Source organism: Podarcis tiliguerta, assembly GCF_965153285.1.
Source record: "Podarcis tiliguerta genome assembly, chromosome: 2".
NCBI lineage: Eukaryota > Metazoa > Chordata > Lepidosauria > Squamata > Lacertidae > Podarcis > Podarcis tiliguerta.
In genome coordinates this window covers 36,475,987-36,500,871 of record NC_139535.1, presented here as the reverse complement: position 1 = coordinate 36,500,871, position 24,885 = coordinate 36,475,987, and the positions used below count along the sequence as shown (strand labels likewise).

The window sequence follows — 24,885 nt, the reverse complement described above, 5'->3', positions numbered from 1 at the left end:
CAGTGTGCTTCATGTACTATTGCTTGTTGTTGTCCAAATTTTAGACTAACTAAACGTTAGGTTCATAGACTCTTGTGGCTGAATGACAGATTTGCTTCATGCTGCGATGTTGATTTGTCTCCCTCCTCTTCTGACACTTGATTACTTTTTTCTGATCTGACAAGCTTCAGCAAGAGGCTTTTTTTGCTTATGGAATGGAATTTCCCCCTTCCCTTCTCCTTGACCACAACAGTTCTAAAGCCAACTAAGCTTCAATATTTGGGGCTGATTTAAAATCTGGTTACCTAAGTGCATGCAATATCAAGCTGATTTTTATGCATTCGTACAATCTTTTGAAAATGTCAAAATGTTTTCAACATATTATGAGCTCATGTGTGTGCATTTGGGGTGAGATCTTTTTGGTAAAAGGCCTGCCTCCTCTGGTCTACTTTCTTCAACGAATCATGAATCCCTTCACATTAACTCTACAAACTTTATTGGTGCACTGATTCATGAATGGAAGCCACCATTTTTTGCTTTAGTGTGTAGAATCTCGAGAGATATCTAATACCGTCTGTAAAAGCTAGGACTTAAAGTGTTTAAATTGGCTTGTCACGGCTTTTGGGTATACATTACAACAGAGTTCATTGCAACAGCAGAGACTTAAGGCAAAACTTTGATTCCTTGTCTTCAGATCAACAGTAACATGGCAGTATCCGAATAGGACTAGTAAGAACCGGATTCAACTCCACAGTCAACGGTGTGATGTTGGATCAGTCACGATCTTGTTGCGATGATAAAATGGGGAGAACCATGTAAGCCACCTTCAGCTTCTGAGATGAAATACGGGATTATTATTTTTAAGCGTGCCTTCAGTGCACGCCTTCTCAGAAATAAGGCTCACCGAGTTATAAAGTGAAAAGCGATGGATGACCTAATAAATAATAATAAACGGAGAGGAGGTGGCAACGAACGTGCAATTTAGCCTCTATGTCAGAGCAAAGAAAAACAACGCGTGCGCCTCTGAAGCTGCTTACCATCTCACCCTCCCCCCCCCCGAAAAAAACACCCCTCTTTCGGACCGAGCACGTGGCTCTGGCGCGCAGCCAAGCGTGTGCCTGCTCCCTGGCAACCGTGGGAAAGAGGAAGCACCATCCGCGCTTTCAACCACAGAGGCCGAACCCGCCGCAGAGGCGCGAGGATGCCCCGCCCCCTTCCCGCCAACCCTCCACCGCATCCCCAGCGTTCCAACCCTCCGCCCTCCTCCTCCAATGTCAGCAGGAGGAGGGAGGGGGCGGGGCTAGCCGCTCGAACGGCTCCTCGCGCCGCCCCTCGAGCTACGCGCGTGACGTCAGAGAGCGAGCGAGAGCTATGTGCTTCTGTGGCTCGCGCCCGCCTCCTCCTCCTCCTCCTCCTCCTCCTTCCCCGCTTGCGCAATAACGCGGCGTCGTTGTCTTTGCCGTGAGGAGGCGGGAGGAGGAGGGAGGGGGGGAAAAGAAGAGTTGGCGGCGGCGGCCGCGGCGGCGCTGGGAGCCCGGCTGGGATGGAGGACCAGCCGCCGCCACCACCATCAGCAGCAGCAGCAGCAGGAGCAGCACAGGAGTCGTTGGGGCGTCGCCTCCCGCGACTCCCACAGCCGGTAAGCGACCCTCCAGCAGCAGCAGCGTCTTCCTTTTCCCGACCCTCCGCTTTTCCTCTCTTGCCGCCTCCTCTCCTCGGCCAGGGCCCAGCTGCGCTCCCCCTTCTCAGCGCCCACCCTCAGGGACGGGGTCGCGGGCGAGGAGGGTCTTAATGCACCCCCCAACCCCCACGGAGGCCCCTTTCTCGTCAGTTGGGGCCGGTTCTCGTCCTCCCTCCTCCTCATCCTCCCTAACTGCTGCTGCCCCTTCTCGTTCCCTCAGAACTCTTTGCGAGGGGAGGGGGCTTGTTTGTTCCTCCTCTTATCCGCCCCCCCACCACTTCCAAAGCAGCCCTTCTCTGAGTGATCCCCTCTGCCCCGAAACTAATTGCATCCATGGGTGGAGGAAGAGACGGGCAGGGTTGGGGAAAGTCATGGGGGGTGATCAGTATCCTCAAAGTTAGATATCGTTCTTGGTGGGGATGGTTGCTGCTTTAAGGTTGTGGGTATACTGTATATGTGTGTACACACACACGTGTGTGTGTGTGTGTGTGTGTGTGTGTATACGCACGCACCCTTGCACGCATGGGTTTTTAGGCAGGGTGCCGTTTTTAATAGTTTCTATTTTAAACCAGGCATACGTTAAAGCGGTGCATTGTATTTTAAACGGGCTTTTTTGATTTCCTCCCCTCTCCCACCACCACCTCTCCCGTGCCTTCAGATTCTGCTTTGCAGCATGCCACCATCGCAAAAGTAAACAGATTTGGGCGGCCGGGGTTGAGATTGCATCTGTGCAGGGGCCGGTTTATTTTTCAGTTGCTGGTCTGGTTTTTCGTTGCTGTTGTTGCTTTAAGTAGAATAGTGTGGGAAAGAGGGCCTCCAACACGATTTGAAGGTGCTTTTTCTCTGTAGTGGGGCCAAGGAGTGGGGTAGTGGTTAACTCAAAAAACTAAGATACTGGCACAGCTGTATTCTGGTTTGTTGTGAATTATTAAAGAATTATTAGGATTATGGGACCAGGACCTGGTGTAAGTGTAGTCAGAGCTGTTGGGAGCAGTGACCATAGTGCTATTAAACTAAACATACTTGTAAATGGCCAGCTGCCAAGAAAATTCAACATGATTACTGTTGGAAACACAAGATGAGGGGGTTGGAAAAAAGGAAATTGAAAAGTGAAGGGGGTCATTTCATTCCAAAATGCTTGGAACGTGTTTAAAAATGCAATATTAAATGCTCAACTTGGGTTTGTTTTCAGATCAGGAAAAGTACTGCAAAGACCAAGAAATTGGATAGAGAAATGTTTTGTCCTTCTCTCATAACACTAGAATTCGTGGGCATCCCATGAAGTTGAATGTTGGAAGATTCAGGACAGATAAAATACAGTGGTACCTTGGGTTACATACGCTTAAGGTTACATATGCTTCAGATTACAGACTCCGCTAAACCAGAAATAGTTAAGAACTTTGCTTCAGGATGAGAACAGAAATTGTGCTCTGGTGGCGCGGCAGCAGCAGGAGGCCCCATTAGCTAAAGTGGTGCTTCAGGTTAAGAACAGTTTCAGGTTAAGTACGGACCTCCGGAACGAATTAACCCGAGGTACCACTGTAATCTACTTCATGCAGTGTGTGTAGTTAAACTATGGAACTTGCTCCTGCAGGAGGCAGTGATGGTCACCAACTAATATGACTTTCAAAGGAGTTTAGACAAATTCATGGAGAACAAGGCTATGCTCTGCCTCCACAATCAGAGGCAGTATGCTTCTGAATACCAGTTGCTGGGAATCTGAGTCCTGCATGTGGGTTTTTGCACTGAGAAAAGGATACCAGTCTAGCTGGGTCATTGGCCTGATCTTGCAGGTTTTTTATGTGTTCTTAGGAACAGAATCTCACATTGCATCTGAGTGGAAGGAAAGACTGTTTGTATCATGGGATGTATTATGGAACAGTTGCAGATACTGGAAAAACTTGAGTGGGAGGGATTCTTCTACAGTTGTCAGTGTCTTCTGATAGTTTGCTAACCAACACCCTTCACTGTTCCTTGCATTTGTAATCCATCAGGTGTACCATTGATTGGTAAATACTTAAAACCCTTGTTGATTCCAGTGATCATGCTAGGGGAGAGCAGAAGATCCTCCTAAAATGCTGCTCCACAGTAAATTGGTTACCCTAATTCTTCCTAGTTCGTTGCTCCCTAAGCAAACCTTTCCCTTTTAAAAATAAATGTAATAATATTTCCAAGCAGAATTAGAAGTTTAATAGGTCTCTAGCATGGGAAGCTATTAAAAGAATTGGAACAGAAATGTTACCATGGGAGACAGCTTTGAAAAAGTGATGTGGCATTCATTGATTTGGATTTGATGTACTGAGTTGGTTGCTTTAGAACAGGCATGTCCAACAGGTAGATTGTGATCTACCAGTAGATCACTGGACATCTGCGGTAGATCACTGGTTGATCATTGGCTCCCCACAAAGAAGCTGAACAACTGTGGCTCCCTTAAAAAAAGCTCGACATTTTACCTCCTCCCTGAAAAACTCAACAACTTTGACCTGAACCCCCAAAAAGGGAGTAGACCACTGCCAGTTTTTAACTGTTAGTAGGTCGCAGTTTCTTGGGAGTTGGCCACCCCTGCTTTAGAAGGAAATAGTTTGCACTGAGTAAAGCAACCTTGTGTTAGGCTTCATCCACACTAGGACTTTACTGTGTATATGGGTTGTTGCTCTGTGTGCGCACAAAGGTATTTATCTGTGCATGCACAGTTTTATTGTTCCTTTTTTAAATTTCTGGTTTTTTAATATACTAGATCAAAGAGAAAAATGATTACACCAGGGTATTTAAACAATGTATGGGTGTGGCCTTAACAATGATGAAATTGCTCCCCTCATCTGTTGTTTGCCATGGGAAGCATAGGAGCCATCTCTTAAGGGATTGTGGGGGCTTTCAGCCTCCACAATAAAATATTTGAGGGGGCTGGGCCTCCACAAAGTTGATGGGCATTCCCATTCAAATGGTGTGTGTGCACTGCATCATGTGTTCAATTATGTGGGGCGGGGTTTAACTGGGCCCCCACAATATTTTATTCAAGTTGGGACCCTTGCTGGGGAGGAAGTTTCTCTTGGTACTAGTATTGTGAAACTTATGATATGTAATTAGTGTCAAGATAAACACAAGGCCTTAATCATTTTAGCCGTTCCTCCTATTTTGTTAATCATACAAAACTGGATGGATTTGGATTGTAAGTAATAGTGCTATATCTTCCCTGTGGCCCTAGTTGATTTTATTATCTTTTGAATGTTTTTAAATAGCTGTTTTTAACAGTCTTTTATTGATAATCTTAAGGTTTGTTTTTGTTTTTAGTAAACCGCTTAAAGGTGTGTGTTTTTGTTTGTTTTTTACAATCAAGCAGTAGATACATTTTGTGAGACTGTGTTTATGTGTGAGACAGTAGACTAATTACCGTATTTTTCGCTCTATTGGACGCACCGGACCACAGGACGCACCTAGTTTTTAGAGGGGGAAATCAAGGAAAAAAATATTATCCCCCCCCCCCAGCCCCAAAGAGCAACGGACAGGCTGCGCGCTTCCTCTTTAGCCCTGAGCAGCATCTTTAGCCTTGCACAACGGGATGGATCGTGCCCGCTGTCCACCGGGGCTGGACTAGATGACTCCTGGGGTTCCCTTCCAACCCTGCAATTCTGTGACCTCGGAAATTGTTGAGGGTCTCCACCACTGGAGGCTCTTAAGCAGCAGTTGGGGGACCATCTGCCTGGTGTTCTTTAGCTGTGATTCCTACATTGTGAGGGGGCTGGGCTAGATGACCCTCGGGTGGCCCTCCCAACTCTATACAGTCCTAGACTTCTGCGGCAGGAGATCCACAGCTACTTCACACAATGCCCACTCCCAATTTTCATTGAAGAGACATGTGGCTTCACTGTCTAGGTAGGTACCCCCCTACCTGCCACTCTTCCCTCACCCCACTTAAGCCGAGGGAATTCCTGCCCAGAGAAGCTCCCAGGTGAGGCAAGGGTTAAGATCTACCTCTGGTAAATGGCTTTGTATCCTCCCTCTTTCCCTTTTCTCTTCTTCTTCTATGTTAGTTCCTTCTCTTGTGTTTTGTTTAATCTGTTTTTATTGTATACTAAAATAAAAGCTGCAAAGTTTCCTTTTTTATAATATTCCCCCCCTCCAAACTAAAACGTTAATCTAGATAAAAACACTGATCCAGAGGAAAATAAGGGGGTGGAGAAAGGATGAAAAAAGAAAAAGAGGTAGAGATAGAGAGATTTTTAAAAAGTTGGCTTCTTTATCCTTGTGCCGCCTCCCGTGGCTGGAGAGGCGCGCACGGCTAAAGAGGGAGCCCGGGCAGCGAGGGGATGGATCGCGCGCGCTGCGCAGGCTTGCTCTTTAGCCCTGCACAGCCTCCCCTGGCTGGAGAGGCGCGCACGGCTAAAGAGGGAGCCCGGGCAGCGAGGGGAGGGATCGCGCGCTGCCCAGGCTTGCTCTTTAGCCCTGCACAGCCTCCCCTGGCTGGAGAGGCGCGCACGGCTAAAGAGGGAGCCCGGGCAGCGAGGGGAGGGATCGCGCGCTGCCCAGGCTTCCTCTTTAGCCCTGCACAGCCTCCCCTGGCTGGAGAGGCGCGCACGGCTAAAGAGGGAGCCCGGGCAGCGAGGGGAGGGATCGCGCGCTGCGCAGGCTTGCTCTTTAGCCCTGCACAGCCTCCCCTGGCTGGAGAGGCGCGCACGGCTAAAGAGGGAGCCCGGGCAGCGAGGGGAGGGATCGCGCGCTGCGCAGGCTTGCTCTTTAGCCCTGCACAGCCTCCCCTGGCTGGAGAGGCGCGCACGGCTAAAGAGGGAGCCCGGGCAGCGAGGGGAGGGATCGCGCGCTGCCCAGGCTTCCTCTTTAGCCCTGCACAGCCTCCCCTGGCTGGAGAGGCGCGCACGGCTAAAGAGGGAGCCCGGGCAGCGAGGGGAGGGATCGCGCGCTGCCCAGGCTTCCTCTTTAGCCCTGCACAGCCTCCCCTGGCTGGAGAGGCGCGCACGGCTAAAGAGGGAGCCCGGGCAGCGAGGGGAGGGATCGCGCGCGCTGCCCAGGCTTGCTCTTTAGCCTTGCACAGCCTCCCGTGGCTGGAGAGATTGCGCAAGGCTTTTCTAGAGGAGGGAGAAGGGACTGACTGGCCGCGTCAGTCCCTTCTCCCTCCTGGGGAAAAGCCCGCAAGAGCCGCGCGAAGCTTGTGTGTGGCTCTTGGGGGCTTTTCCTGCTTGCCTCCCCCCCTGCATTCGCTCCATAGGACGCACAGACTTTTCCTCTTAGTTTTTAAGACGGAAAAAATGCGTCCTATGGTGCGAAAAATACGGTAATTCAAAAGCTCAATGGTCATGTAACTGGTAATCCTCACCCTCTGCATCAGATTCTGTTTTCACTTGACTAAGCATGAGTTTGTGATCTTGATCATAGCACAAGCACTTATTCCTGTGCAGGAAACACTTTAAGACTGACTTTGAGATGGATCCACATCTTTATAAGAAACGGGAAATCACACATACCCAGGTTGTTCTTATGATCTCTGAGTTTTACCTAATTGCATCCATGTGTGAGTAATTGGCCTTGCCCTTCCTCTTCCCTTTAGCCTATGGGGGTGTGTGGGGCACTGGGAGAAAGGGGCAGTCCAGTTGTGTGAGTGGAATGCCACTCAAGTGACATTGGATTTCACCCTCTATACTTAAAAACAAAGCTTTCATTTCGGAAATCCCGTTACAGCAAGGAAGCAACTGATAGTGTTTTAGCAAATATTTTTTAATGCTTGTAATCAGATCTCATAGCTTACCAAATGTGCTGATATCTAAAATAGTAACACTTGACAACTAGGTTAAAGTAGTGCTGTTGCTGCAACTGTTGGTTAAAGAGCCCAGAACACTTGGATAATGAAAACGTTATATATAAATGCTTTCTTTCCCTGCCTAGGTTTTGCTTTTCGCTGGCAGAACAGAGACTAGGACAGTGAAGGGAAAAAATGGTGTGTAAATTGAATGTAATCTGACAACATTTCTTTCCTCCGAAGGAGTGCCAAAAGCCCTTAATGACACATGGTTGCATCTAAATACAAATAGCTAAAAACAAATAGCTAAAATGTAAAGAACATTGGAGATGAAATTAGTTGAATATGCACATGTGCACTGAAGCATTGCAATTCTGATATTCTGGTGCTTGCATAACTGACCTCACTTGAACTGGGCTAGACATTTCTAAAAGATTTTTAAAAGAACTCTGGCTTTCTGTACATATAAATTCTTACAACTTCTTTTCTTGCATGGCAGGTGGTGGTGTATTGCCTGTTTAGAGCTTGAGATTCTGAAGCACAGTAGATAAGTATTTTCTGCAGACAAAAGCATGTTAGGGGTGACTGAGTAATGCCTGATCCAATCCCTACTATGGAATTATCAGCAAAAAGTTCATTCATTGTGAGAATGAAGTTACAGGGAACAAGGCAGAGGACCTTCTCAGTAGTGGCACCCACCCTGTGGAATGCCCTCCCATCAGATGTCAAGGAGATGAATAACTATGCAACTTTCAGAAGATCTCTGAAGACAGACCTGTACAGTATAGGGACATTTTTAATGTTTGATGTTTTATTATGCCACCCAGTGTGGTTGGGCCAACCCAGTCAGATGGACTGGGTACAAATTATAAAAATTATAATCATCATCAATTACTCAGGAGCAGCTGCCACAAAGCCCAGTTATTCCCCAACTGTGAACCAAGGTCACTGCAGAGCTATGGTGATTCTTCATGAACAGGGAAGTATTCATTGGAGTCCACAAGTCACCACCAGCTATTTAACCCTGTGATTCCCATATGCCTCTCTGACAATTATAAGATAGATTGTCAAATGTTCTATGTGCAGGGCTCACTTGAGATAGCTGAAAATCACTGAGGCCCACCAGTCACAAAATAGTGGTTCAAGGACAGAGTCAGTCACATAATTTTTCTTTTACATTTTTTACTCCCTACCCTAACAGGCCTTTCAAAAGTATTTTTACCTGTCAATTGCTTTTCTTACTATTCTTTCACACTCAACTTGTTACCTTATCCTTGATCCCTGCTTCTTTTATATTAGCTTCCCCCTCCTATAACGTCTTTCTTTTTCTCTCCCCTTATGTTTATTCCCTGATGATCATGATGAATCAAAATAGCACTGGGTAGGCTGTGGCACTGATGCCAGAAGTACCACTTTTACTTATTTAATTGTTAGAACATTTCTATCCTTCTTCTGGTCTAAAGATCCAGCAGATAAATTTCCAGTTTCTAGAGAGAATCTATAATCTCAGCAGGTAAAATGCCTTCTGGAAAACATGTATGTTTGTAAGATGGTAGCTTTTGTTCTGAGTTTTCTTTACTGTACCTTCAGGCCTTAAAATATTGACACTACCTGTTGAGTTTTCTCAGAATAATAGACACTTCAGACCTTCATTTCTTTTACTTTGGTTCTTGATGCCTGTTTGTACAACTGCTTTATTGTGGATGAATGTAGGTGAAATCACAGTTCTCAGATCTTTAAAGATATGTTTTTTAAATCTATCTGGAATGGCTCTGCAGCTGTAATGGTGATGTCTGCTTATATTTGTGAAGCAACTTATTTTTAACCGTGTCTTCAAATGAAAGATTTATTGCAGCAAGTGTAATATGGTAGGGAAATGAATGTTCTCGCATAAGCTGCATTACTTGATCACCTGACTACAACCCTTAATGAATACTTATTTCAGGTTCTGTATCATTTGGCTGAATGATAGTAGGATCTATATCTTAAGACTGAGGGTATCATTTGAAGTTCCTTTGGTAGGTATTTTCCGTCCTACCTTTATTTTAACGGTTAGATGTACTTAGGTTTGAGGGTATGAGATACGTTTAACAACAGAGGTGGGCCTAGTACACTGTGTGTGGATTGGCCCCACCATGCAACAGGCAAAGGAGAAGGCGAATGAGCAAATGCACATTTGTATCCTCTTCTGCAGGTGAGTCCAAGGGTCCAAAAATAAACCTGGAGCTACACACAAGTGGTAATAAGATGTGTATTACTACTACTTACAAAGTAGTAATAAGTGTCAGCAGGCAAATGTTTCCTCATAATTTTATTTCCATAGAAAAAGCTTAACAGTATGAACTTCTGCACTGCTCTAGCACCCTAAACCATGGAAAGAACTCAAGTTTCCGGTTATGTTACTCTAGATCAGGGATGGGGAATCTTTGGCCTTCCAGATGCTGCTGAACTACAACTCTCATCAGCCCCAGCAAGAGAGGCCAGTGGTTAGGGATGATGAGAATTGTAATTTAACAACATCTGGAGGATCGGGCCACATGTGTTCACACCTCCTGCTGAACTTTTGTCAGTTAAACATAGGCTAGCAATACTGCACTGAGGGCAAGAGCAGACATTGTATTGCCTATCAGTCTCAGCTCTGTCCCCCAAAGTTAGTACAGCAGCAGTGGGCTACTTTTCAGGGCTGATGTAACCCACACTTTCTCAATCACAATGCATCCCCGCTCGCCCTTAGAATATGGATGTGTTAATGATGGGTTTTATTTGTATTTGTATTACCGGGTTAAAATATCTTTTGCATAAAATTAACCCTGTGTCACAAAGATCATGACTTGTGCTTTTGAGTGGGCATCCTACAGCCCAGTCACAGCTACACTATGCTCCTGGATCTCTCCTGTTAATTTTGGCGGGGCAACAATTTCTTTTCTGCCAGTGAAGACAAAAAAGCAGCTTTCGAGTGAATTGGGCAGTCCCTTAAAATGCACCAGGGCTGCCCTTTTCCATTGTCTGAATCTTAGAGAGAGAAAATGCTAGAGTGACACATGCACCAAGGAAGACAAAAAATGCTTCAAAATGAAGCCCTTCCCTGTTGAATGGAGTCATTTTGAAACCATTTTTTCAGTTTTTGACTGTATAATTATCTAAATTTCTCACTAGTATTGGCCAGTTACCTCTCTGTGTTTAGTCATTGACTAAGAACGCTGAAAGTGGGGAGCAGGGTGAACCTTAGAACACAGTTGTTTGGAATGCTTTCTGCCCATTTTGCTTTGTAACTTTTTGTTCTGAAGGTGGCTAGATCTACTTTTAGAAAAACCCAAAACCTCAGAATCTAAACCTCCCACACATCACCAGTCTACAACACTGTCCCCAACTAAAATAAGCTACTGGTTGCAGTGAAGAAGAAAGCTTTTATAATGACATTATTTCTAACCCTCTGCCAAATCTGAAAGCACAATGGTGCCGCACAATGTACTTTTGTTTAAGTAAATAGATTTTAAAAAATGAAGCTATCCATTGTAATGATGAGATGTGTAAAATCAAGAATCAGAATCTTTATTTGTACAGAACGTTTTCTCTGCTATGATATATGGCTGTGTGCAAGGAGAAGTGATGGCATTGAAATTCTTGCCTGTAATCTTTCGTATATCTTGCCCATGATGCTTAGTAGTATGAATTAAATACCCAGAAATGTTATTCTCTGCCTTGGTATATTTAGCAATTCTGTAAGTGTGAGATCTGTATTCAGATACATGCAAAGCCAGATAGGTGCCTAATAATAATAATTATAATTTATTTATTTATACCCCACCCATCTGGCTGGGTTTCCCCAGCCACTTTGGGCAGCTTACAGCACATAAAAAAAGGTAAAACATTAGACATTAAAAGTTTCCTGATACAGGGTTATGGAATCAATCTGTCAGTCAATCAATCAATCAATCAATCAGAACATACACCAAAGATGCATGAGAGCAGATGTTTAAGAGCAAGCAGTTAACATTAATGTGAAATTACACCATATTTTAAGATGGACATGCAATGTATTCATGTATGCATGTAGAAAACGTGGAAAGGGGTCCAAGTCACAGCACTACAGCATCTGTGCTGCAGTTTGAATCATGCATGTAGTACCAGTCTACAATTACTCTTGAGCATGCAGTGCACAGAAGAGATAATTCTTGGAGCACTACATGAACTACTTTTGAAAGCTCAGTACAGAGCTACCTTGTCCAGAGGTAGATAGCAGCACAGATCTGCAAGGTTCAGGCTAAGATTCTTTGGAAGAATGCCACGCCCAAAGTGATATCTATGTGTTGTTTTACCTTGTTCTACCATATCTTGAAGTATGCTAAGTACGCTGAAATTAATATGTGTGCCCCCTATGACATTTGACAATCCTTACACTATAAATCTCTTCCTTTGACGGATCTCAGTTGGTCTGTTTTCTTATCTGTGCAGGGCTGACTTTTTACTATGTAAGAGTAACTTTAGTTGCTGAACATTGTGTTATAAATAGTTGACTGCAAACTAAAAACATAAAGAGCAGGATTTAGATGATCTTACTTCTCTTCTCACCCTGCCATGGCAAGAGCCAGTTAGGCCCCGGTGACCAAGATTATTGGGCACATGATACTGGAGAAGGATGATCCCTGATCATTCGGCTGCTCTAAACATGAGTGAAAACTTGCTTTCAACCACCTGGCAGGCAAAGAGGCAGCAGAAGATGGCACACAGCCTCTTGCTAGCTGTGAGCTGAAGAAGATTGTATGGTCTCCAACCTCAGGTTTTTTTTAAAGACGGAACATAGGGTTGGGGAGAAGACCCTCCTTTTGGAGAACTGGCAGGTCCTGGTGACAGCAAACCTTTTTACTTGGCACTCATTGTCACCCCAAATTTGTTGACCTGTGGAAATGAGAAGTGCAGGAGGATGTTGAAAGCAATTTATCCCACAGAATCTTAAATACCCTTTTAGAACTTAAACCTGTTAATCTATCAAGATTTTAAATATGCAAGGTAACTTTTAAAAAGTTGTAACATCTTCCTGAAGAGCAACAACAACAACAACATGACCTACAGTGGTACCTTGGTTTGTGAACTTACCGTATTTTTCCGTCTATAAGACGCTCCCATGTATAAGACGCCCCTATTTTTGGGGCCTCAGATTTAAGAAAATGGGGGGAGATGGCTCAGAGTATAAGACACCCCCTAATTTTTGACATTTAGGAAAAAACCCTAATCTTAAACACGAAAAAATACGGTAATGCGTTCCTGAAATCCGTTCTTAAACCGAGGTGTGCTTTCCCTAAGCAGACCTCCCACTGCTGGTGCCCTGCTTCCGTTTGTAGACCAAGGTAAAGTGCGCAAACCGGAACACTACTTATGGTTTTGTAGAGTTCGTAAACCAAATATTTCATAAACAGGACTGTTTGTAAACCGAGGTACCACTGTACTTAAGCAGAGATTGAGCTTTGGTAAAATTGGTTTTTGCTGCTTGGATTATGGCCCTAAATTTGATGCAGAGTTCCTTTCTAAAATGTTAGAAGATACTGCTTTAGGGGGGTGGGGAATTAAACCACTGCTTATTTGTAGGGCTATGCAAAGTGATATGAGATAGCAACATGATAGGAGCTTGGAGACATTTTTTGGGATGACTTGATTACCTAGAAACTGGGAAGATAGTCAGCTCACTTTTTAACATGAAGCTGTCACAAAAAGTAATAATTGCCATCAGGCCCACTCTACTGACATTTTGAACTTAAAATGTTCAGTAGGCATACTCTTTGGTGTCAAAACCATTTGAAAGCTGCATGGAAGATTAGTGCAGTGATACATCTACTGTTGCCCACTTGACCTTATCGAATATATTTGGAAGTACACGAAGAATATGAACTCAGGATATTTCTTGGCTAACTGACCTGGATACTTGATATTTTGCTTACTCTGCTATGCTGGTGGTTCAAGGGGGAGGTGAAGAACAGCATTTGGATTGTTTCTAAAAATGACTGAACCCCCCCCCCCCAAAAAAAAAATTCTGTTCTCATCCTGAAGCAAAGTTCTTAATCTGAAGCACTATTTCTGGGTTAGTGGAGTCTGTTACCTGAAGCGTATGTAACTTGAAGCGTATGTAATCCGAGGTACCACTGTATCAGTGTTTGAGGACGGGACATAGATCGCACTCCCCCTCTGAAGTTCCAATGTTAGGAAGACACTCCTAGGATTGTCTGATTAGCCAAAACCTACCTGACCCATTGACATGGTGAGGAGCATTTTTTATAAAGTTTTCTTTATGCAGCTCTTAACTTCTTATTGGAGCTGTATACATGAGTTATCCTCTAATTTTACTGGTAGGATTGCTTTAAAGCAGATCTAAACATAAGGATGTGTTGTAATAATTTGAAAACTGCTGAAGAACTCTCAAGTTTGGTACAGGTATATATACATCTGGTTCCTTAGCCAACTTATTGTTAATCAGGATTGACACCTAAACCAGATCTGAAACAGTGATAAGCAACTTGCAGTGTATGTACACTTAAACAGCATGTGTGTGTCCTGTATAACTTGAATGTTTGTCATCTTACCTTAACAATGCACTTGGTTTAATAAAAAAGGTATATTTAAACAATATTTATCATAGCCTGATATAGGGTGCTATATCAGAACTATGAAAAAGGAGTACATACCTTACTGAGAAACTTATTTTGGGGCAGGTATTTTGTTTTTTACAGTTTCCTCAAACTTCAAAGAGTGCTTCCTCCAGTTCTTTAAGTGACATAAAATCTGCTGAGTAAACCTAGATTACTTTTTTTATGTGTGCCAACTGTAATTCTGAATGGAATAAAAGTTTTCTTCAGAAAGGCTGTTGTTAAGATTCCTATACTAGGTACTGTTTATGAAAGGTGTACATCAGATTTATTGATTCTTTCTTTACCAGTTGCAAGTTCTTGTGACTTCCAAATGCCTTACTGTGATGAAAAAGCCAGGGTCCTGTAGTTGGCATAGTTTCTTTAGCCATCACCTGTTTTGTACTGCTGGATGCAAAAACTGTTGCCTCTCATCTGTATACAGTAAAATTAATCAGACCACATTTCTGCTTTTGAGTTATGGTTGAAATGGTTTGCTAGCTGCCTCATGCCTGCGTATGTCAATGCTATCTTTCTTCCGCATCACAGGTAGGAAATTGCTCTAAAATAGAGTATTGATCAACGTTTTTTTATAAGAAGACTGGAGCCAACTGTTCTCATGGGAACACATGAACAGAACAGCATTACTCTGAAACAAGTAGTTAGCCTGCCTATATGCTATCTTCATGATTTTTATAAACCACTACGTATCTCCTAGGCATCAGCTTCATTTCCATGGATCTATATATCTTTTCAGACATAGTTTTCTGTGTGGGGGGTGCGTCCATGCATGCACGCACGCACAGAGGGGGAAGAGAACAGAAAAATGATAAATGAACTTGACCAAGTATTTGAACAATTACTGAAATAAGTGTAGCTTCTAGCTTTTGAATTTTACAATTCTTGCTGACGTTCTGGCTGCCTCTGGCCAGAATACCAAAGTGGCAGCACTTGAGTGACACAACCAGAGGAATCTGTTTTCCAGGAGTTGCATAGGTATGCAGGGTTCCTCTTTTCCCCCTCTCTGCAGGGTTCAGTGGCATTAGCCAGTCAGAGGAATGGGGGTGCAGGTGGGAAAATCATATAGGCAGCTTGCCTGTAATTCTTCTGTGGTAACTTTATTTTGAAAAGTTATAAGGCATTATTCTGCATTAGGATTTTCAAGATCGTTCCAAAGCCACGAGTGTCTTTGACAGTTCTCACAGCAGCCTACATTTCCACTTTGTGTTTTGGGGAAAAGCATTTTACCACCCACAAGCTGTGTTTCACCTACCGGACATCATATTTGGTTACATTTTGAAGACGCTATGACTAGCTTGGGATAAGGATGTGCGTTGTAGGAAATACAGTATAGCTTCTTTGTGTGCTACTTGCATTCTAAAATAACTTATCCGCTCTGCAGGGTGCTGCCTTTCCTTCCTTACTGAAAATGGTAATAGCTTTTCCAGCATGCAGTAGTGCAACACTTCACAAATTTGGGGGAATCTGGGGCTCAACTACAATTTCAGAGCCAATCAATATTTCACAATATCTGTTCCATTTTCTCCTTTCCTATCTTGTCTGTTCTTCTGCGCCCCCATTTCTCCATTTATAAATAAAATAAAATATAGACCCAAATCGAAAAAATAGTGATAACATTGGTGAACCATCTTCTTGACTGGGCTGCTACTCAGGTGTAGTTCACAAACTGCACTATTCTACCTCATATGATATAAATAAATCCAAGCTGCCTATCAGTTGTTTTCTCAGATGTTGTTTAGGGCAGCTGTGTATCTACTGTATGGATGATCAATATGATTTGTATTCTGTGGGACCGACATGGCATAATATGTCAAATTGCTTTGTTCATCCTTGTATTCTCCTCTTGCAATAATTTTAACTGCAACAATTAGAATGTCATATTAAGGAGCTGGGATTTGGACATTTTAAAATTTAAGCAGTTTAGAAACTTGTCCAGTTGTGAGTAATTCAATACATGGCACAGAGAACTAGAATAGGCCAAATTATAAATCTATACTGTATGTGCAATTTGATGCTTTCCTTTCTACCTTGGTCTCTACTCAAACTGAGGGATAGCTCACTCAGTAGAATATAAGACTCTTATTCTCAGGGTCGTGGGTTTGAGCCCCACATACGGTGAAAGATTCCTGCACTGCAGCGACTTGGGCTAGAATGATCCTCGTGGCCCCTTCCAACTCTACAGTTCTATGATTCTATCAAAATAAATGTTAAATGCTCACTTTGTTCTGTTTTACTCATATGCCCATTCACCACTTAAGAAGTAGCTTGCTAACTTCTGGTTACTTAACTTCTGGCTACATCTGTGTCTCTCCTCCCTCCCCAACATATCAATTGCATGTGGTGTGTGCCAGTGTTACATTAAGGATCCCACAAATCTGGAAGGAGAATGCACAGTGTACAAGATATAATGAACATTAGTTATCAGAGCAGCTAGTGACAAGACTGAGGGACGCAGGTGGCGCTGTGGGTTAAACCACAGAGCCTAGGACATGCCGATCAGAAGGTCGGCGGTTTGAATCCCCGTGACGGGGTGAGCTCCCGTTGCTCCGTCCCTGCTCCTGCCAACCTAGCAGTTCGAAAGCACAGAAAAGTGCAAGTAGATAAATAGGTACCGCTCCGACAGGAAGATAAACGGCGTTTCCGTGCACTGCTCTGGTTCCCCAGAAGTGGCTTAGTCATGCTGGCCACATGACCCGGAACCTGTACGCTGGCTCCCTCGGCCAATAATGCGAGATGAGTGCCGCAACCCCAGAGTCGGTCATGACTGGACCTAATGGTCAGGGGTCCCTTTACCTTTACCTTAGTGACAAGACTAAATTGAAATGCAGCAAGGACACTGGCCTCAAAACACCCTTATTTTGATATTTTGGTTATAGTAGGTAAGAGTTTTCCTATGCAGATCATCTGAATGGCAACTTATTCTGTCCACAGTAGTTAGTTAAATGTTTATTGTCAACACAAATATGGCAGTGAGCAAAATATGGGAATAAAGCACCAACATGGAATGTGTGCACTGGAAATCAATATCTGCCTGTAAAATCTCCCCCATCTCCCAATTTTTGAATACATGGAAACATCCACAAGTTTTGATGTTGGAAAGAGTTTGATTCTAAGTTGTTCATTCACGTAAAGGAAAAAGTGATTCCTGCCAATTTTTCTATCTCCAGGTCCCCTACATCATATTCTGCACCATTCCCAAGGGTCTCCTAAACGGGAGCAATCTTTCATTTTCAGGGGGTGTAGGGAGCTTCGGAAGATGGGAAATCCTTGTTCCATGTATGTGGACTTTGTTTCATTCATGGGAGGAAAATTAGGATTCAAGCCAAAGTGCAAGAATCTGAATTAGAGATCCCTGTGTAAGAGGTGTTTTGCCATATGCTGCTTCAATTACTTCTTGCTGATTAAAATTTGTATATGGGATAGTTGTGTGCCTTCCAATTTTTGATGCTTTTATGAAACATTTTTGAAGTTTAACCCTTCAGCTTGATGGGCCTTCTCTGTGATTTGAATTCTCTTTTCCTGCTCTAATCTTTGTTAATGCTAAAAATAATAAATTATAGTGTGGAAGTCCTTGCAGAAGTGCTCACATAATGGGGCCTGCTTCCTCTCCAGTCTCCCCCCATGTGCCTATAAAATCTGCTCTGAGGGACCCACAGCAGCTGATTTAGGTAGGAGAAGGGGAAGTCCTACTGCTTTAGAAGCAGTCTTCTCATGTAACTTTGGTGTTTTTTTGTAAAAAAAACACCCTGAAAATTAAAAAAATAATAATTAAAGAATGAAAGGTATCTTATTTATTTTTGGCAGAAAAGCCTTTCAGTGAAGCTTAATCCATTGTTGCAAACCTATCCCTGAATAGCTTTGAGCATGTGGAAAGTTCAGCTTGCAAATATTCAAGAGTTTTCACTGACTGTGGCAAATTCCCAGCAAGTTCTTTGTCTGCAGAGACAGAATAGGGGCATGGCTATGTAAGCTGAAGTTTAGCAGAATGTGCAGGTGCACAGAAGTCATCACATTTTTCTACTCCTTCTTTGTTGCCTATTAGTAATGCTGAGACCAACCATAACTAGGGGCATATTATTACAGTGTTGGACTTAAAATAACCTCAGTAAGTCACATTCTCTTGATGTGTATGTTTCTTTTCTAAGTTTTGTCTAACTTTTTCTCCCCCAAGCTGCTGTTTGACAGAGGAGCCCCACCAGCCAGTCATGTTTAAGGATAAGTGGTGGAGGTAAGTACCTTTTCCTCCCTATATTTAAGTAGTGTCTTGGCATCTGAGTTGTAATAGCTGTGTTAAGTCTCACCTGAAAGGATGCTAGAATAGTTCTGTAATGTTTGCAAATATGTATGTCCACTGACTGTATATATGGCGTTTTGCAGCTTGTTTCATCTTCTGCATTAGGTAGCACTTTTGCTGTTTTTTTCTAAAACCGGTAGTACATGAGTTCCAGTGAAAGTTGTCCATGTAATAAACTTGGTGACTTGGCCATTGCCATGGTAGAATATTTCAAAGCAATTTAGTGAACGTACAGAAATATTTTTTATGGAGAATTTCAAGGGTAAGGGGCAAACCAGCAAATGTTTGGGAGCATGAGAAAAGTTCTGACGACACACAGTAGAAAGAAATAGGAAAAAATTGGCTTTAGTTGCCACTTGGTTCATTAACCACAAATGCAGTGCATTTTCTGACAACATGTAGTGACTCTTGAAATAGCTGCATAGTGAGATCCCCATAGGCGAAGCATTGAATGACAAGGGCTGTTGGATTAGCTGCAGAATCTATGCAGTCTTCTCTAGCAGGATGGAAATTCACAAAACTCTAATCTGTGGTACTACAGGGAGGTCTTCAGCTACAGTATAACAGTCAGTCACACCATGCATATATGATTACCACCAAGCCAATAAAATATTAATCTAGGTTATCTTTGGCCTACCTGTAGTCCATTCTCATTAGCAAATGTTTATCAGATTAAAACATTTTCCCAGAATCATGGGGGACAAAATCTGCCTGTTTTTAAAAAAATGAGATTTTGAGGAGTCTCTTCAGCCTGAAGTAATCTGACTCAGCAGGGTTTTGAACTTTTTTGTTATTACTAAAAATTCCACCTCTGGCATTCTCCATAGATAATGCAGTTCCCCTGGGTAGTTTGATGGCTAATTCCACAAATTGGAGTGAGCCTGTAAAGTGTTTATGATGTTATACCAAAGGAATCAGTCTGTAATCCCATTCTTTGAATGTTTCAGATGTATGATATAGTTTAACCTTAATGCATATGTGTGATCCACTTTAATTGCAACAAATCTGAGTTTCTGTGCAGTTACTCATCCTATTGTATCCACCTTATAATGGATTGGGGGCTTGCGGGGGTACTAGGCGTATCTAGCTTGGAGTTGTGAATTTTATAGAAAAATTTCCTTTTAAGAATTGGAGGTCATTTCTATGCAAATAAATGGGATGAAATTCTGTATCTGGAATCATTTTTCTTTCTATGTATCACATGACTGTGGTCACATTCAGATTATCAAATATTGGCTTTATAAGGCAAGATATGCATGAGCTTCAGGCACTCACAGCTGCCTTGCTCCTCTCTTTGGATAAGTAGCGAAACAAGTCAGGAAGCTGCAGCTAACCATGACATCCTGTTGTATCTGATATGAGAACTAGTTGTTCATTAGATTTATATAACAGCCCATCAGTAAATATTCCCATGGTGGCTTTCAACAATTTGGGTCCAGGATACCCCAAGGATCACCCTGAACCCTTATATTCTAGTTACAGGTAGGTAGCTGTGCTGGTCTGCCGTAGTCAAAACAAAATAAAAAAATTCCTTCCAGTAGCACCTTAGAGACCACCTAAGTTTGTTATTGGTATGAGCTTTCATGTGCATGCACTTCAGGTGTATCTGAAGAAGTGTGCATGCATACGAAAGCTCATACCAATAGCAAACTTAGGTGGTTTCTAAGGTGCTACTGGAAGGAATTTTTTTATTTTGTTCCTTATAGTCTAGCTCAGTCACTGAGATCATCTGGAGAAACTCATTTAGTTGTTCCCTGCGTTGGTGAGGCTTCTTTGGCAACAATGAGAAACAGAACCTTCAGTTTCATTGGCCCAGTCCTGTGGAATACCCTATCAATAGAGACGTACAGTGGGCGCCTTCTGTGCCAACTTTTAAACACATGCTTAAAACTTTTCTATTCCACCAGGCCTATGCAGGCAATTAAGAGTACATCCCCCACAATGGTCTGTTGATGTTGGTTTTTAACTTTTTATGACTTTATTGTGTGGTTTTATGTTTTTATAATGTTGTAAACCACTGTGATGTATTTTCATGACACAGTTGTATATAAATGTTTTTATAAATAAATAAAAACATCAAACACAATTTACAGTAATAGGCAATATCCAATAATAATACTGCAAAAAGCTTCATTGCGCAGAGGCACCATAGAATAATTTACTGTACAGCCTCAATTTAAAATGCAGGTTAAAAAACCCAGGGTGAACAGAAAGAATTTCAACTGGCACTGAAAAAAGATAAAGAAGGTGTCAGGCGTGGCTCTCTGGAAAGTCTATTTCATAGCTGATATGCCACTACTAAAAAACCACATCTCCTTAGTTGCCCTCTGCCTCATTTCATTGGTGGAGGCACCGAGGGAAGGGTTTCTGAAGAGAATTTTAAGGTGCAGGTAGGCATACAAAGGAGGACGCGATCTTTTCAAGTAACCTGCTCTTAGGACTTTGCAGGTTAAAACAGGAACTTTAAATTGGGTCAGGAAATATACTGGAAGCAAATAATGGTTAAAGCCAAACAAGCCAGGATGCAAAAGCCGACTTCAAACTATGGTTTCATATCCTGACTTGTTTGGATGCCAATACCCATATTTTCCAGTTTGGACGTCCCATTAAATACTTTCTGGTCTGTTTGCTTACTCACCTGAAAGGAGGAATGGTGCTGATGCATGTGGATTCCTGGCACTTGTGCATAACTTCTTATTATGCCATAATTTGTCTTTAGTGCGTGGAGAAATAAGATTATTGTGATTTGAACTGTTACCCTAGAAAAGCATATAAAAGCAGGCTGTAAGACCTGCTGCCTTATTCCTAGCTATATACGCCACAGAAATATACTACTACACATCAATAGGATAGTATATATTTATATCAACTAATGGTGGGAATTAATATTGGAGGCATTTGTTGTATCTTTAAGTTTTCAAATGTGTACGATGCCCCTGCTTATTTTTTGTTGGGTAAAATAGTGGTAGCCCAATTTTCAGTCTATTAACAGAACTTGCAACATGTTACATCACAATGGTAGAATTTGGGATGGCTTTATTTCCAGTGGGTCACTATATTGTGCAGTGTCTGAGAAGGGTAGCAAAGGTGCTAGAGTTTTTGTACAGACAATATTTGCTTGCTTTTGCAGGATATCTCAATTGGTAGAGCATTAAACTCTTAATCCCAGGGTCATGGGTTCAAGTATTAGGACTGGCAAAACAGACTTCCAAACCGGATCCTAGATGTGTCCTGATCATCATAATGGCTCTTAATATGTTCTGTTGGATGTTTTCTCCAGTCTAAACATCATATATCTCTATCAACTTCTCTCAAAATTCATGCAGGATCTGCCAAGACTGAGCTTCATTTGTATGGTCCATTTTATCATCTTACACAGCTTATGCATGTGATTCGCACTTAATCACAACAAGCGTATTACAAGGCTGTTCAGTTATTGTTAACTTTATTAATGCTCCCTTTCTTAATATTAAGTTGCTTTGAGTTCACTTGCTTACTTCCTCAGCTACCTGCCTGTAGTGTGACATAATTATAGCTGTTTGCCTTTTCCACTTACCCGAAGCAATATACCTGAAGGAGCAGGTTGTGTTATTTAATATTTTGTTGGAAGCTGCCCAGAGTGGCTGGGGAAACCCAGCCAGATGGGTGGGGTATAAATAATAAATTATTATTATTATTATCTGTTCCTGTGAGTCTGAACAAGACCCACTTTTAATGCTGCTGCCATTCTGCTGCTCACATCTACAAGAACCAGTCATTTTAGACATTTGAGATTCCTAAGAGAGCCTTTGCTAATGGCCTTTGGTACCTACAAAATATTTTGGCGCTGGCAATGTGGAATCTGGTCCCTGCTTCTGGTCCTTGCCTGAAAGAAGATATTTTGCTTTTTTCCATTTTTTTTTTAGTTTGTAATAACATAAAATTTATTAGAAATATAGAGCAATGTGTTGAGTTACATTGCCTTTCCTTAATACCATGGTGATAAGCTGCCAAATCCAGCCTCATGTAGCACAACACATATTAAAATTGGGGTATGCTTGTTACGGCTCTGACAAAATCTTCCTTGCCTTCCAGTATACCAGCTCTGCTGGTAGGGAGGTATAGTTTCTATATTTAATATAGCATTTGGTTTTGGAATATTTTTTCATAAGCTTTGTGTTCCACCTGCAGTGGAAATGCACTTAATCCCCATGGTAAAAAAAAATGCTTTAGGATTGAGGAGAGAGTAAACTAGCTGCATGTTTTTTCAATGTGAATAACCTTAATCTGTGCATGATGTGTAACCCTAGTTTTTTTGTTTTAACAGTAGATAAGCATGAGACCACCGTGGCACAGCTGCATGTGTATTCACTCTTGAAGCAATTGCACACTTTATTGGCTGACAATCTTGGCATTTTTCAGCAAAAACAAATTTTAAGGGCACAGAACATCTGTGTCTGACTTGTCAAATAAACTTGCTTGGTGTCATCTGATGGAGCCTTCTGGTAGTGAACAACTCTATGATGATCCTGACCTTGGAGGAAAGTCTCAAGATCCAGAGACCAAAAGGCAGCATGAATCGGAGCAAAAGCTATCCAAAATTACCCACAATGCCTTGGAGAATATTAATGTGATTGGTCAAGGGTTGAAGCATCTTTTCCAGCATCAACGTAGGAGGTCCTCAGTGTCTCCCCATGATGTTCAGCAAGCTCAGGTTGATTTGGAGCTTGAAACGGAATTGGAAAATCAAAGCACATGTGCTGAAATTGATGGTGTCTCTACCCACCCCACAGCTCTGAACAGAGTTCTACAACAAATCAGAGTGCAACCTAAAATGAAGAGAGGAACAAGCTTGCATAGCAGACGGGGCAAGGCAGAGCCTCCAAAGGGAAGCCCCCAAATCAACAGGAAGTCTCTCCAGGATATTCATTCAGGCCGGCCCAGATCCTCATCAACTACTGATGCCCCTACTAATATGTCTGTGCTGGAGATGGCCTCTCCTATATGTCTAGCTGGTGAAGAGGTTGCATCAGCAGATCGGGTGAGTTCTGTTTATAGCAAAGTGTATTTTCTTGTTGGATGCTGAAGCATTTCTTTGAAAAAATCTGAGCATTGAATATAGTAGCAAGGGCAATAAGTGTGTGTGTGTGTGTGTGTGTGTGTGTGTGTATTTCCTTGAAAGCCATGTACCTGAGCAAAGAAGAACATAGTATAATGTTCTTTCTGCACTGGTAATAAGAGAAGATGGCTGCAAACCAGCTCTCTAATGCAACAGCTTGTTGGCAGTAAAGAACAGTAGATGCTGACTTACTTTTTTATTTTTGGAAGTTGTTTAGCTTGTGGAAGTAGCAGAATCTCCCAAGTAGACTGCTTTGCACATAATAATTGATTTTTTTTCTCCAGTAAGTCCAGCAATTGGATTAAATTTAAGATGTAAGGATCTGTATGGCCAAGAGGTAAATGGTAGTATGCAATTCCAACTGTGCAAGTTGCTGCTGTGTATAGTGTTCTTTATAGTGTGCTTGTTATTGTATTTTATGTTGAAAACTTTTAATAACATTTGATTGAAAAAAAATGTATTGAGCCGTATTGAAGCTTACTGTTTCATTAGATAAACTTGGTTCTGGGTATGAAATATTTTGGTCTGCAGTATAGAAGGTACGCAGAAAGATCTATGTGACAGTTCTTTTTTTTTTTGAGGGGAGAGGGCAGGGAGTGGTGGTTCTATGTCTTGCTGAAATTGAGGAATGGAACTGTTAGCCCCAAAGTCAGTGCAGTCATCTCTGTTTCCCAATTAATTCCATTTGGTTTAGTTAATGAGCAGTGCTTCCTGTTCAGATATCTAATGAAAAGTTACAAAAGGATATGGTGGAAACTTTTAACATTGCAGTGGCTATCACAGCAGGAGACATTGGGCAAGTAAAACAGGAGACTGAGTGAGGTGATGAGGCATGGAAGCCTGTGGGGTAGGGTGCATTGATATGGGGATCATCAGTACTCTTCAACATAGGTGGAGGAAGCAGAACTGAAGAAACAGGAAATTAAGCTAATGAATTTAGGAGAGAAGAAGCAAGTGTGTCGCAGTTGGGACATGGACAGGTTGGAGTGGAACAGACTCTTAAAGCATGGACTCATAGTTGCTGATCTGTTGTGTGTATTATATGGAAGTGTACTAATTCCAAGTTAACTTGTGTGTGTGCAGGTTTTCTTTATGCAAGCATAGATGAGATGGAACACATCTCTTCAATAAAAGAAGGTCACTGTGAGACAGTAATTATGAACATCAGCCTTGCTTGGCAAGGTAAAGATACTCTGCTCTGTGTTTTGCACACCTTTTTATCAATCATGAAAGTATGGACATTAGCATTTCCTTGAGTTGCTCTTGTGGAGTGGAGAGGACTGAAACAAAATCTTATTTTTAAGCATATCTACAACCCAAAAGTAGGCACCCCTCCTCACCACTTTTTAGTAGCAAAACAAGACTTTAACTGTTAACATTTTGTAAAGGTGGTTGGTTTTGATTGTGAAGAGAATATATAAAAAAAGCATGGTTCAACCACTGAAG

General features: G+C 42.4%; 1 protein-coding gene across 2 annotated transcripts in view; it reads left to right on the top strand.

Annotated features, from left to right (window-relative positions):
- The first annotated feature begins 1,319 nt into the window (after nucleotides 1-1,319).
- Nucleotides 1,320-24,885, top strand: part of TMCC1 (transmembrane and coiled-coil domain family 1) — a 107,246-nt gene continuing 83,680 nt past the window's right edge. Inside the window, exons 1-3 of one of the 2 annotated variants that reach the window (XM_083429044.1) lie at nucleotides 1,320-1,618; nucleotides 18,219-18,275; nucleotides 23,114-23,361. In XM_083429044.1, coding sequence (XP_083285170.1) covers nucleotides 23,155-23,361 — 207 coding nt within the window. In that variant the 5' untranslated portion in view covers nucleotides 1,320-1,618; nucleotides 18,219-18,275; nucleotides 23,114-23,154. Of the gene's footprint in view, nucleotides 1,619-18,218; nucleotides 18,276-22,647; nucleotides 23,362-24,885 lie in introns of both variants that reach the window. The other variant, XM_083429043.1, reaches the window with a different exon arrangement.